A 15,319-nucleotide genomic window follows, 5' to 3' on the forward strand; every position below is an offset into this window, starting at 1 on the left:
CTTACAAGAATTCCCAATATGTTGAGGTTTAAACATGTTTAGTCCTATAGTTTAAAACCTTTTTTAAATTAAACAAAATCTGACATCCCTAACACGTGCTTCTACACTCATTTAGTGTTGGTTGTGAGCTGTTTGGATGGTGTCTGTGCTCTTGTCCTGTTTCTCCTCAGTGTTGGGTGGTGTCTGTGCTCTTGCCCTGTTTCTCCTCAGTGTTGGATGGTGTCTGTACTCTTGCCCTGTTTCTCCTCAGTGTTGGATGGTGTCTGTACTCTTGCCCTGTTTCTCCTCAGTGTTGGATGGCGTCTGTGCTCTTGTCCTGTTTCTCCTCAGTGTTGGATGGTGTCTGTGCTCTTGCCCTGTTTCTCCTCAGTGTTGGATGGCGTCTGTGCTCTTGCCCTGTTTCTCATCAGTGTTGGATGGCGTCTGTGCTCTTGCCCTGTTTCTCCTCAGTGTTGGATGGTGTCTGTGCTCTTGCCCTGTTTCTCATCAGTGTTGGATAGTGTCTGTGCTCTTGCCCTGTTTCTCCTCAGTGTTGGATGGTGTCTGTGCTCTTGCCCTGTTTCTCCTCAGTGTTGGCTGGCGTCTGTGCTCTTGCCCTGTTTCTCCTCAGTGTTGGATGGCGTCTGTGCTCTTGCCCTGTTTCTCCTCAGTGTTGGATGGCGTCTGTGCTCTTGCCCTGTTTCTCCTCAGTGTTGGATGGTGTCTGTGCTCTTGCCCTGTTTCTCATCAGTGTTGGATGGTGTCTGTGCTCTTGCCCTGTTTCTCCTCAGTGTTGGATGGTGTCTGTGCTCTTGCCCTGTTTCTCCTCAGTGTTGGATGGCGTCTGTGCTCTTGCCCTGTTTCTCCTCAGTGTTGGATGGTGTCTGTGCTCTTGTCCTGTTTCTCCTCAGTGTTGGATGGTGTCTGTGCTCTTGCCCTGTTTCTCCTCAGTGTTGGATGGTGTCTGTGCTCTTGTCCTGTTTCTCCTCAGTGTTGGATGGTGTCTGTGCTCTTGCCCTGTTTCTCCTCAGTGTTGGATGGTGTCTGTGCTCTTGCCCTGTTTCTCCTCAGTGTTGGATGGTGTCTGTGCTCTTGCCCTGTTTCTCCTCAGTGTTGGATGGCGTCTGTGCTCTTGCCCTGTTTCTCCTCAGTGTTGGATGGTGTCTGTGCTCTTGCCCTGTTTCTCCTCAGTGTTGGATGGTGTCTGTGCTCTTGCCCTGTTTCTCCTCAGTGTTGGATGGTGTCTGTGCTCTTGCCCTGTTTCTCCTCAGTGTTGGATGGTGTCTGTGCTCTTGCCCTGTTTCTCATCAGTGTTGGATGGTGTCTGTGCTCTTGTCCTGTTTCTCCTCAGTGTTGGATGGCGTCTGTGCTCTTGCCCTGTTTCTCCTCAGTGTTGGATGGTGTCTGTGCTCTTGCCCTGTTTCTCCTCAGTGTTGGATGGTGTCTGTACTCTTGCCCTGTTTCTCCTCAGTGTTGGATGGTGTCTGTGCTCTTGCCCTGTTTCTCATCAGTGTTGGATGGTGTCTGTGCTCTTGCCCTGTTTCTCCTCAGTGTTGGCTGGCGTCTGTGCTCTTGCCCTGTTTCTCCTCAGTGTTGGATGGTGTCTGTACTCTTGCCCTGTTTCTCCTCAGTTTTCTGATGACGGCAATCGCGCTGCGGAACCTCGTGGTGGGCCGGCCCCCCTTGGAGCAGCTTGCCCAGGAGGTGGCGTACGCCAACATGAAGGCCCCAGAGGAGCCTGGGAGCAGCGAGGCGGTGAGGAAAGACGACAGTGACCACACCGAGCTGTGACCTGCCTGCCCTCCTTGTTACTGACGCCCAGTGTTTCAATCACCACATAACGGACAGTGTTTCAATCACTACAAACTTACTGCGCTAGATTCTCAGAGCTGTGTACTGTCTTTTTTTTTTTTTTTTTTTTTTTTTAGCATCAATAGAAAAATATAAATAAATCTGATGGTAAAAAAAGGAACTAAAGGAAGGACAATAAACGTAGGGGATTGTGGGTAATCCAAAGTTCTTTTAGAATTGTAAATGGTGTTCTTCCCTTCAGACAAAAATATGAGCGAACAATGAGATTAAGTAAATAGCTTTGAGAATCTGACTCATTGTCTTAATACAAATTTAAATCATGTTGCATTAGCCAATTGGAGAAATGTAATTGTGTAGACACAATTTTATTTGTATTATATATATTTTTAATAATATCCGAATAATAGAAAAAATCCATTTAAAAAGACAAAAGTTTTCCTATAAAAGTGTCCAAGTCTCTTCTGATTGTATCCACGTTGTCTCTGTCCTAATCATGATGTTAATATACTAGTACTGCACACTTTAGACAGAGCAGGCATTGTTTATGTGATGACACTACTGCAATATAACATATCAAGTCGTATTATAGTGATCTCAACCAGCAGTTTAACTGTCCTCTGCACTGTCCACTTAGTTCACCTGCATTTCTGTGTCGTATGCGTTACAAACACGCCCTCCGAAGCTGGCTTGAACATCATGATCGTGACTGTTTTAATGTAAAAGAGGGTGAGAGAGATTGTGATGCTGCAAAGCAAGACCCCAGATACCTGTGAATACGAATGGGGCAGACCAGCCCGACCTTGTTCATTCTCCAAGCCATGTCAATGTGCTTCTAATGTGTGTTGAGAGTTAAAATTAAAACTAATTGCATAGCATCATGAGCCATACCAGGTTGAGATGAACTGGAAAGCTACGGTGAGCCGAATTTAAGATCAGGGTTAAAATTGGTCCATCTCAAACTGTTATGCTGTAGCAGTCTTATCTCCATCACTGGTATCAGATTCTCCCAAACCAGTTTTAATTTCCCATAAATCAAGACGAAAAATCTCATCTATCTCATTCAACTGCTGCAAATCCCATTAAGAAACCATACACCCATCACGTTTGCTCTGTAGTTTAAATCACTCTGGATCTGATGGCTATTCCCATCTCAAGGCTGTCTGGTACAGATAATACTGGATGTGCGTAAACATTTCCACGCACTGAGCCTCGCAAATGGATGCTCGTTTACAGACTGTTCGATGCCAAGTTAAACAGGCAGCGGTTACTTACAATAAAGGGACGGACGGAACACCAAGAGTATAATTAGGCAGCTTCATTCATTGAATTGATTGATAGATTTAAGGTTGACTGAGGGACATAGTCTTTGCTGTAGAATCTCACATTGCTTAAGTAAAAATCTTCTATATCAGAGATTTAAAGTGATTCTTTCCTACTAGAAATGTCTAACAATGCACAACAGTGATCCTATGATTAGGTTATATGCTATTTAACACGGACCATCTTTGGATTTGAAAGATTCCACTGCGCTGATCTTTCGTTATAGAGAAGGATTTTAGCCCAGCGTTTTCCATGTATGTGGCATTGGTGTCCCGTGAAACTTGAGTTCTTCCTTTCTTGAGGTCCAGGCCTTTCCTGTGGTTTATTGTAAGATGATGGCTTTCAGGAACAGTGGAATCACTGGAAACTTTATTCCAAGACATGCTGTTTGAGTGAGTGTCGATAAACGTTATCTGAGGCAGTGGTGCTTCCTTGTGGTTCTTACTGTCCTGTACAGACCTTATCTGAACAAGCTGCTTCTACACACTGGATACCTGGGTCTGCTTGAAAAAAGGCTCTGGTCCGCTTAATTCAATAAGTACGGAACTGGTTGCATCAAACACCTTGTGTTCAGTGTTTCTTGAGTTTTAATGGTGTTGCAGAAATCAGCTGCACAGTAACTAATATGTATCTTAAATGTGATGTACTTAAACATAATTAGGGCTTCTAGTTTTCAGGTTTTATTTTTGATCACGTGACGTCCCTTTAAACATATTTTGAGCCGATTCGCTTTCTTAATCAAACACTAATTACCAAAGGAAGTTGTTTTACCCTCATATCTTGATTGAGTTCACAAACGACATGCATTGATCTCACCTCGTTCTATTTGAACCTGCATTTCAATCTGGCTCTGATCACTGAATTCATCTTATTCATTTCCACTGCGTCAGTTTGTAGTAGTGCGTCGCTAATTTAAACAATCTGGTATTCAGTTAAGGCTTAACAACTATTAATTAAGGTTTAAAGGGATAGAGAGAGATGGGAAATAAAAACTGGAAACTAGAAGCCCTGAACATAATGCTTCAGTTGATTTTTGCATCCAGACCCTGGACTGGAGAGGATTGAAAGAGCCAAAGTGAGTTAGAGTGTTTAAAAAAAAAAAAAAAAAGACAACATTCCAAACCAGTCTTTAGAAATGTTTGCGAAGGGCTGCATGAATGCAATCCCTGTGTAAAAAACACAACGTTACTCAATATTGCATCAGATTAATCAGGCACTGCTCAGGTTTTATAACCTCTCGTCAGCAAAGATCAATCCATGCTTTATTATCTGTGAAGAATTTCAGAGGTGTCTTTTGTTGCATATTGTTTTTTTCCCAGTAGTTTTGATAAGATTTCCACACAAAACATTTAATATCTGTTCTTTCTGTACAGAAAGTTCTGAACCATGGTGCAAGAGTGCCAAAGTTACAGGCTTTTTACATGTGCTGTCAGTGTGTCTCAATGATTTGTGTAAGGCACAGTTTCCTCAGACCTCTATCAACGTGGAACAAAAAACAAAAACACATTACTGTTACAAACTATATGAGTACCCTGCTTTGAATATACTACTCCGGTCATAAAGGAAACATTACAAACTATATGAGTACCCATGCTTTGAATATACTACTCCGGTCAAAAAGGAAACATTACAAACTGTATGAGTACCCATGCTTTGAATATACTACTCCTGTCATAAAGGAAACCGCACAGCCGGGCAGATGTTGATTTACAGCTGCTAGATGTCACATTCATTTTTCAATATAATGCATTCTGGTGAAGCTAGCAGAGAAAGTGATTTAACCTGAGCCAGAGTACCTTGACGTGATTGTTCTGACAGAAGGGGAGCTCCGGGCAGGTGAAGGACAATCTCAGGGTGATGCCAGTGCAGATTCAGAATCACAATGTATTTGTTGCTGTTCTGTAAGGGATGGAGTGGATACTGATTGTTTTGCTTGCTCTGCCCTGAGTTAGTTTCCTGATTCATGCACCTTCACTTTTCAAGCATACCTTCATTGTTCAAGCATACCTTTGTTGTTCGCTAGTTGACTTTCTTACTTAATGATAACAGATCTCTCACATTTTACAGAATATTTATGTACTGCGGCCCTCCTGAAATCATCACGTGGCCCCCTCTTTGGGAACCACTGGTGCCCTGTTCTAGTTTAATAAGTAGGGAGGGACTGGGTGTGAGTTGAGAATAGGAGCTTCTGGAAGGACTTGTGTGGGGGTTTCATTAGGTGGCTGTAGACCCTCCATCCCTCCTTTGCCTCCCTCTTTTTTTGTTTTCAGTCAAGGTTACATCACAGTAGTTTTAATTCCATGTTGCTCATGATTCTGTATCGAGTCGATTGTTGGGACAATTTTCCATGGGGCTGTTTGTGCTGATTCTGCCTGCATTGAGAACCCCTCCTCAACCATTCCCTTTACTGAGGACCATCGCTGCAACAGCCTGCCCAGCCAAAAATGTCAGCAACTGACAATATATACTATTGCATTTTATGAAAAGTATATAATTGTTCCTTTTTTCAATTTTTAAAAAGGGAATGAATAACTGCAATGCAAGTAAATGAAAAGAAGCCCACACTTTCATCTTTTTTTAAAATGCAAGATGAAAATAAAATGTATTTTAAAGTTGTTAATAAAATGCGCTATTGTAAGAATTCATCTTGTCTGCTTTATTTGTTTCTGAAAAGATAATAGTAACCATGTGTGATTGAACTGGGTAAGGGATCAAGGCTGCTGTTTGTCATTTGCAGCAACAAATCACTTTATTTTTTATAAGGGAGGTAACTGAGCCCTAGGGATATGTTTGTAGGAGTTTATTTTATAATCTGGATAATACTGTTTTCCAAGTGAATGGGGAAAAAAAACAAAACAAATATGGCACTTAACCCTTTTAAGCAAAGTTAGGCTTTGTTCTTCAAGCTGGCTTCTGACTCCTCTGGTAAGGTAAAGTTATGGAGGAGTATGTAGAAGTGTGGCAAAGTGGTTTGCAGTGTGCAGGTGTAGAGGTGATGCAATGCTCAAACAGATGACAAACAACAAAGTTCACGGTCCAGACAATTCTTTATTTGTTTTTATAATCTAGGTCGTTTGTGGACCGTAAATAATAAATAATAGTACACTTTCGGGTGGTGGAAAGTGCAGGTGCTGAAGTGTCCAGTTCATTAGTGTGGGTGTGTGATGTCCAAGGATGAAAGTGCTGGCAGTAGTGCGGCAGCTCCTTGGCGTGACAGATCACTCTGACCCCGGTCCTGACAATAAACAAACCAAAAGCAAGTAAGTAAATAAAAAACATGCACGCACGCACGCGGCTGAACAACCCAGGTTTAGTGTTACCTCAAAGGCCCTGCACTTACAAAATGACAGCCCTTATATACTAGGAGACTCCGCCCCATGATCAGCGCGACTCGGCACACCTGCCAGTTGTCTAATGCAGCTCAGCTGATCACAGTAGTCTTGTCCCCTAATATGATCATTCCGCCCTGCACTAAGATGGCCGACTTCCTTTTCTGCCCCTCTCTCCAGGCCGGCCTGTCTCGGTACAGACGTGCAAGTACCCTCTTGGGTCGGGAGGAAGATTTGCAGCTCAGATCCTCTCGCTCTCTGTCACAGGGTTCTTTGTACCATCCTACTGTACAGAAGCTATGGCACAGGTGAATGCACAGAGTTCAATAGCACCTCTGAAAGAGACACAGACCCAGAACAGGTGAATGCATAGAGTTCAATAGCACCTCTGAAAGAGACTCTGTCCAACACAGACCGGAGAGCAGCTCTCTAGTGGTATGTTTACTAACATCCCCTGCGAAGGAGATACAGTGGAGGCGTATGTACAGATGACACACTTGACCCATGTTTGACCCATGTTTGCAAATATCTGCAAAAGAGCTTATCCAGTTGACGTGACACTGTGGCTGGTAATGCTTACGTTATTGAGAATATCAGATTCTGGGGTATAGGGGGGGTGGCTATATGTCCGTTCATCCATCCGTCTGTGTGTCACACTTACATGATTGCATTAATCTGGAGAATTGCTTATCAAGTTGTGATTAAACATTTCATTCTTATTCTGTACTGTTAAATGTCATGGTCAGCAGCTTGTTCATTATACTGATATTTCTAATTCTGAATTGACAGTCATGCTGGGGAATGCACGTTACTGACATGCAGATTCCATATTGCACACACCATGAGCTATATAATGCATTTTGTTTCTAGTATGACCTACATTCTCACTAGTTACTGTAGTGGAACTTTCCTTCTAGTGTAATTGCAGTGCACTTTCACGTTGTTCAGTAACAGCTGTGGTTCAATGGGTTCATCTGAGTTGTAGACACAGCTTTAGACAGCAGAAACGAATGTCCTGCATGTTTTTGACATGAAAAAAGAAACAAGGACCAGGGGTCACAAATGGAGATTAGATAAAGGGGCATTCAGAACAGAAGATAGGAGGCACTTTTTTACACAGAGAATTGTGAGGGTCTGGAACTAACTCCCCAGTAATGTTGGTGAAGCTGGGATCATTCAAGAAGCTGCTTGATGAGATTCTGGGATCAATAAGCTACTAACAACCAAACAAGCAAGATGGGCCGAATGGCCTCCTCTCGTTGGTAAACTTTCTTATGTCCTTATGTTCTTATGTCCATTCCATACTATTTCTGCATAGTGTTCATTGCTGGGCAGCTCCAGTAGTATGATACATTAGTAGAATGGTTTCACAGTGGTAAAATCCTATTTTGACATACCAATGGCAAACCATTGTCATACTGTGTCAGTACCAGTGTGAAATGCATGCTCTAAATCCATTGTGTTGCTGTGGCTGGTAATGCTGTTGTCTGCTTATGGTCCTGCTAAACTTTATTCAGGATAACGGGCGGAGGCTGGGTGTGAACCAGCAACCCTGCACACAACAAGCAAGCGTCGTCACATCTATGCAAAAGAGCCGGACTGGCCTGCACTCGTGGTTATAGACCCTGTAACCTCATCTCACCGGCAGGGGCAATGCACCACACAACGCTGCCTGTTACATATACAGTAGTGTGACAGGAATGACGAGTGGTGACGTCAGGCAGAAGCAGGAAGGGAAAATAAAACTGACACCGGGGAAGTACTGCAGTACAAAAGGCTTGCGCCGTTTTAATTAAATAATCCAAAAATAAAATAAATATTTTAAACACAAAAACACTTGCTCACGAGCAAAATAAAAGGGGAAACAAAAACAAATCTCTGACACAAAATAAATAATCCGATCCCAGGTCAGGCTGGGCAGTTGCTGTCACTGTTCCTGGAATCTTTTAAAATCACGTTTCGTTTCGTTTCGTTTCGTTTCGTTTCTCTCCACTCTCGCTCCTCACTAACACCCACACCGAGCTAGAGAGCTGGAGGCTTTTTATAACAGGTGACCATCTCCCGATTAGCAACAAATTAAATCACCTAATTAATTCGGGAGATGGTCACCTTCTGCACGAGTTTTAATTATGTTGTGGATGGGGCTTCCCATCCACATTACTAAAACAGTATAAAATAAACAAACGGCTACGCCGTCACTAAACAAAACAATAACAAACATACAGCGCTCGCCGACATACATATAATATACAAAACATTACTAAACCATAATAAACATAAAACAATAATCTGCACAGGGGCGGAGGGGACTCCGTTCTAAACTAAAATAAACAAAACAATGTACAGGGCTGCTGGCCCTGTTGCAAGTAGCAATGGGATTTATTACACTTCTACGTACTTTGGTTTATTGTCCTCGTACTGTGATCATGCTTCAAAACACTGGATCTGCAATAAAAGGAAATGGGTGCTGGTGGGTGTAGGAGGCTGTGTGGTTTGGTGGTTAAAGGGCCAGGAGGTCCCCTGTTCAAATCCCAGCTCACTCACTGACTCACTGTGTGACCATGAGCAAGTCACTTAACCTCTTGTGCTCTTGTCTTTCGGGTGAGATGTTGTTGTAATTGACTCTGCAGCTGATGCATAGTTCACACACCCTAGTCTCTGAAAGTCGCCTTGGATAAAGGTGTCTGCTAAATAAATAAATAATAAAAAACCTGATGATCAAAAGACCTACAGCACGTGGAGTGTACAGTATGTGGAACACATGTGGAAGGGTTTCCTGAGAAACCTGGTCTACGTGTGACAGTGACATAATGAAATAAACATTTTATAATAGCCTTTGTGAACAGTGAATGGGTTGGTAAAATAAATCCCAGACAGTCTAAAAGAATTGGGCAGCAGTGTGGAGTAGTGGTTAGGGCTCTGGACTCCTGACCGGAGGGTTGTGGGTTCAATCCCCAGTGGGGGACACTGCTGTTGTACCCTTGAGCAAGGTACTTTACCTAGATTGCTCCAGTAAAAACCCAGCTGTATAAATGGGTAATTGTATGTAAAATAATGTGATATCTGTATAATGTATGTAAAATAATGTGAATCTGTATAATGTGAAATAATGTAAAATGTGATATCTTGTAACAATTGTAAGTCACCCTGGATAAGGGCGTCTGCTAAGAAATAAATAATAATAATAATAATAATTGAATCTATTCAGTCTTGAACAAAGAAGACTACGTGGTGATCTGATTCAAGCATTAAAAATCCTAAAAGGTATACAATGTCGACCCAGGGGACTTTTTTGACCTGAAAAAAGAAACAAGGACCAGGGGTCACAAATGGAAATTAGATAAAGGGGCATTCAGAACAAAAAATAGGTGGCACTTTTTTGCAAAGAGAATTGTGAGGGTCTGGAACCAACTCCCCAGTAATGTTGTTGAAGCTGACACCCTGGGATTCTTCAAAAAGCTGCTTGATGAGATTCTGGGGTCAATAAGCTACTAACAACAAAACAAGCAAGCTGGGCTGAATGGCCTCCTCTCGTTTGTAAACTTTCTTATATTCTTATGAGACTGAATAGCTCTCTCATCCCTCAGAGAAAACAAGGTCCCTCTCATCCAGGAGACAGAACAGCATTGAAGAGAAAGAGCTCATCCAGGACAGACTTGAGACATGGAGACTGAACAGCACATCCCTGAAGAGAAAGAGCTCATCCAGGACAGACTTGAGACATGGGGACTGAACAGCACATCCCTGAAGAGAAAGAGCTCATCCAGGACAGGCTTGAGACATGGAGACTGAACAGCACATCCCTGAAGAGAAAGAGCTCATCCAGGACAGGAGACATGGAGACTGAACAGCACATCCCTGAAGAGAAAGAGCTCATCCAGGACAGGAGACATGGAGACTGAACAGCACATCCCTGAAGAGAAAGAGCTCATCCAGGACAGGAGACATGGAAATTGAACAGCACATCCCTGAAGAGAAAGAGCTCATCCAGGAGAGGAGACATGGAGACTGAACAGCACATCCCTGAAGAGAAAGAGCTCATCCAGGACAGGAGACATGGAGATTGAACAGCACATCCCTGAAGAGAAAGAGCTCATCCAGGACAGGAGACATGGAGACTGAACAGCACATCCCTGAAGAGAACGAATACATTGAAAAGGAAAAAAAACAAGACAAAGTGCCCTAGTCACAGAGCGTGGAATGAAAGTCTGATGAGGCCACCACTGCAGAGTTCTGTGATACCTGTGATTGGCTGCTGGTGCATGAATCACACTGTGTAGAATCAGGCTATGCAGTCACATGTCTATATGGTACTATCCTGCAGGAATTACAAGACAGCCACAGTCTGTGAACTGCATCAGTGTTGGCAAATCTGAAAAATGAAAATATTGTACTAGAGCCTCAAAATGATTGTATTTCACGAAAAATGATTGTACATACAATGAAAAAAAAGCACTCAGTTGCAAACAACTACCCAAAAGGACCAAGTGTGACTAGGCCCTATATTATATTTAGGGCTTCTGTTTTTCAGTTTTTATTAATTTCATTTTTCGGTGCTTATTTTTAGCTATTTTCGAGTTTTATGTAAATCTTTTTTTTTCAGGGCTTTCGCTTTTTATATATTGTATGAACGTATTGTTTTGGTTACTTTCCAAAATGCCTGGCCATTCTTTTCTGTCACAATATGTTTCGTAACTCAACAGTACTTGCACAGTACTTCTTTCCTTTGCTGTCTTCCACAACGAAATCCTTACGGTCACAGGCACATTCTTCTGGGGTTTTTGTGTGTCTAGGCATTTGTTGTTTTAAATTCTCACTATCTAACTGTAATATAGCTTTAAATCCAAGCCTTTTCCAATAGAAATGTAGGAATTTGCTGCCAGTCAGTACTTGGTGTGGGTTCAATGCATTCAGTACAAATCATTTACCCCACTGCACTGGGAAAGATAGTATGTTTTTGTTTTTTAGTAGTAGTATTTTTTTTAAATGGGAAGGGGTGGAGTCAATGTGAATTGAATAACCGTTTTCAGTGTTTTTCCGGGGTTTATTGGCTATAAACCGATTTCATTTTTTTGTATTGAGGGTGCTTTATCGGTTTTTATCAGTTAAAACTGAAACTCAGAAGCCCTAATTATATTACAGGCATATAACAGAAAAACTAACGAACAATTATACAAATGTTAATTTTGTTATGTTCATATTTGCTCTGTTAATAAAACACTAAGGGATTGACTAGCTTGTATCCCACCATGATAAGCCACCCCTGGAGTTTATGAGAGGCTTTTACAGCACTGACAAACCCCTGGATTGCATTGAGCACATTCACAGTGGATTAGCCCTAAAAACAGGTTGCTGATGCACTTCATGAAGATTCACCAGTATTGTGAAATGCTCTAATAAAATCCAGCCGTGATGAATCCCTGGCAGGGTAGGGTTCATCAAATCACCCGAGTTCTGTTTCCTGTGCAGATCCTAATGGCTTCTCTTTAAGCCTGTGTGGATGGAGGCTGCTTGGCTGGGCCTGTGTTGTGCAGTGCTGCAGTGCTGCTGTGTGTTTGTGTGGACAGCCACGTGGAGCTGAGGAAGAGCGAGTCACTGCTGTTTGTTTACAGAGCTGGTGTTTACAATGACACAGGCAGAGGCTTTATTCAACTAGTGCAGGAGGCAAGAACACTGATAAGATTTATTTACAACAAAGATATATAAATCTGGAATAAATACAGTTCATATACAGGTACAATAAACAAACACATACAGTAGCTAGTTTCTTACAAATAAGTAATACATTAGTATGTGAACAATACCAATGGAGTTGTAAACTTAAACATATCAAAACACTGTGTCTGAGAGCTGATATTGTCTAATATTGCAGTGTGAACAAATAAAGGAGGGTCGATTTCCTTCCAGTTTACCAAGATACTGTTTTGGAAACCACTAATAAAGGGCCACTTTTCGTTAGCAGTTACTGTTCAAATGTTTTGAAGTGAAAGCCATTACTAATGAACGTTAAAGGCATCTTTTTCTGATTGCAGATACAAATGCAGCCTTGGGTACCTTTAAAAATCAAATAGCTTCAAGAATTTAGCTTTTTATATTCCAATACACCATGAACAGGTACAAATGTTCTGTGTTTTTAAATTCAACATTTATTAACATGTGGGTTAAAATTATTCAAAATACCCGTCTACAGCAGAAACATGTTCCCGGCTTTAAGCCGCACTTGTCAACAGGAACGACCTTTGGACCCTCAGGCTGTAAGAGTCAAGTCTTTCCCAATGGCACCCTCAGGAGTCGGCTGATTAGGATGATAGGGCATGCGAAGTTCAGAGGGGTTGCCACAAGTTGGCTTTGTAATGTCAAGTGGTACATTTCACAAAGTATGCTTACATATTCAATATTTTTCAATTCCTATAGGACTCCTGACATATCTTAAGTTCATTACCTGAACAAGGAGCAAGCTTGTGGCACAATGGAATTAGAGATAGAAAAGATAAAGGGAATATAAATCATCAATAGCATATGAATAAAGACTGACCAAGTTCAAACACAGTGGGTGAAATCAGCTTGTATCTTACACCTTGTACTATATTACCGGATTTTAATCATTTATAGTTAGGTACAAAATTATGAAACATTAGAGATACAATTCATGTGATAAACTGCGTGACATACTGTACCTTGCAGCTGGTATTTACCCCCCCCAGGTCAGAGCAGCTTGTATCTTATAGCAACCCATATAATATATATCTTTATAATATATAGTGAGATAAGAATAATTAAATAGTTTACTACATGTACATGTTTATTAGAACATCAAAATATACCAACGAGAGGAGGCCATTCTGACCATCTAGCTCTGGAAGCTGATTGATCTCAGAACTCAATTTGGGTCTTAAAGGAGTCAAGTCATTCTGTCTCAACATCATGACTAGGCAATCCATTCCATACCCTCACCACTCTGTGTGAAGAAGTGTCTCCTTCCCTCTGTCCTAAGTCTATCTCCACTTAACATGTTTCCTCTGGTCCAGGTTTATGTATTGCGCTTAGTATTGGTTTGGGTTAACAATGTCAACTCCTTTAAGATTTTAGAGAATTTAATCATGTCCCTGTCAGGATGTGAGAGGGGCGGTAAGGATACAATGTCCACAACAGAGGGTGTATTTCCAATGGTCTGCTTTATTAAACTGTCCCCTCTACTAGCAATGGTATGAGGGATGAAATGGTGGGCTTGAGGTCCCAGAAATCATAAAACAGTCCCGGGGTGTACACACGGGGGTGAAGGGTGTGTAAGTGGAGGGGCAGTCACAGATGATCCGGGTGGTCATGCTGGCTCTGAGGCTTCAGCTCCCAATCAGTACTTGCCTGCAAAAACAAAACAACAGCGCTCCGGCTTCTCACTGTCCCAGCGTAAAGGGGTCGTACTTACATAGCTGTGTCCCCTTTGTATTGCTAAACTCCTTCCTGTGATCAGTACGGCATCACGCTCTATCCAATCGCCATGTGCAACCCAGCTGATCACAATAGAGCTGTTGTCTTACACAATGTAAAGGAATATCCCCTAGAAAGTGTCCCGAGGGCATCAGATGATTCGTAGGCATTTACTCCCACCTTTCACTTCCAGAGCTCGGCAACTCTACGAAATCAAGCCACCCTGTCCCTAACCCAACTCCAACTCTAACCTTAAGCATCCCCTGCCCTAAAACCTAACCCTAACCCAATAACTAACCCTAAACCTAACCATTAAGAATCATCTGATGCTCAGAACACTTTCTAGGGGATATTCCTGTGTGCTGCGCAGTCTTACAGCTACGCCATTTCACTAAGATGGATGGGTTCCGTCCTACCATCTAGTGGCCCATCCCTGGGAAGGCGTACCACCAACCTTATTTAGCCACAGCGCTCGAATTACAGGGGGCAGGGGCCGGGGCCCCCTTACTTCTCATCAGGGATGCTAGAAATGTGTTTGCTGGGGGAGGATTTTCTATCTTGATGGATATTTCTTGTTTTTATATTTTGTGGGGAAAGTCAGTTTTTGGCAACATAAGTAAGACAGTTAACAACACCACTGAATTAGCTTTACTTTTACACGCTTTGTATTTCAAATATTTGCGGGGCGGGCGTTGTGGATGTGAATGCGCTTTCTGCAGTGTACATGACAGCATACACATCCTCTTACTGCCAATCAAACTGCTGTTTTGGCCACGGGCAGTATGAATGACTGGAGATGCAACCAATCAAACTGCAGTATGAATGGCAATGTATGCAGCAAGAGACTGTACAAGTGAGCGGGAGTTTTAATTTCTCGCGAAGAGTCGTGATTAAGAAGACTGGACTGGACCGCATCGGGTGATAAAAACTGCTCCGAAAGTTTTTTTTTCTTAAATACCTACTTGTATAAAATTAATAAATTGCAGTGACTAGCAAAATCATACAAATGCTTGGTTGGTCATTCATTTAGGTGAAAGCTGGTTGCTCGACTGAACCCTTTTGCTAGATTATCACCCGATCAACACATTGTCAGCGTCCAGTTGACCCGAGAAGTATTTTTGCAGAAACACAGTTGTTTGAGGTGGATTTCCTGCATATAAGCATGTTTAGACGATGTCGTCTTCTTAAAAGTAAAGTAGAAGTAAAAACTAACTGAAGGGCTTCATCTTCCACTTCTGCGACTGCCATGAATACAGCTCCTGTATTTAGAATGAATCTACAGCTGGTGCTGCATTTCTGAACGTGTGTAGGGGTGCTGTGTTAATGTGTTAATGTATGCTTGTCTTGAATAGTGCTCCCGTATTCATAATTACTGTTTGAGCCGCTGCAGCATGTATAGGGGGCTTTGTTAATTTAGTTTGTCATCAGTTTGTTTAGTTGGTCAGTTAGTT

General features: G+C 42.1%; 1 protein-coding gene and 1 long non-coding RNA gene across 2 annotated transcripts in view; one reads left to right on the forward strand and one right to left on the reverse strand.

The window, feature by feature from the left end:
• Positions 1–5,752, forward strand: part of LOC117969782 (vitamin K-dependent gamma-carboxylase-like) — a 41,335-nt gene extending 35,583 nt beyond the window's left edge. Inside the window, exon 15 of the mRNA XM_059013560.1 lies at positions 1,611–5,752. Within this exon, the coding sequence (XP_058869543.1) occupies positions 1,611–1,770 (160 nt within the window). The 3' untranslated portion in view covers positions 1,771–5,752. The remainder of the gene's footprint in view (positions 1–1,610) is intronic.
• Positions 5,753–6,147: 395 nt separating this feature from the next.
• The window catches only part of LOC131720995 (uncharacterized), a 30,249-nt gene continuing 21,077 nt past the window's right edge, over positions 6,148–15,319 (reverse strand). Inside the window, exon 3 of the long non-coding RNA XR_009319803.1 lies at positions 6,148–6,346. This is a non-coding gene — a long non-coding RNA (uncharacterized LOC131720995). The remainder of the gene's footprint in view (positions 6,347–15,319) is intronic.

This window comes from Acipenser ruthenus, chromosome 46 (assembly GCF_902713425.1).
Source record: "Acipenser ruthenus chromosome 46, fAciRut3.2 maternal haplotype, whole genome shotgun sequence".
NCBI classification, from domain to species: Eukaryota; Metazoa; Chordata; class Actinopteri; order Acipenseriformes; family Acipenseridae; genus Acipenser; species Acipenser ruthenus.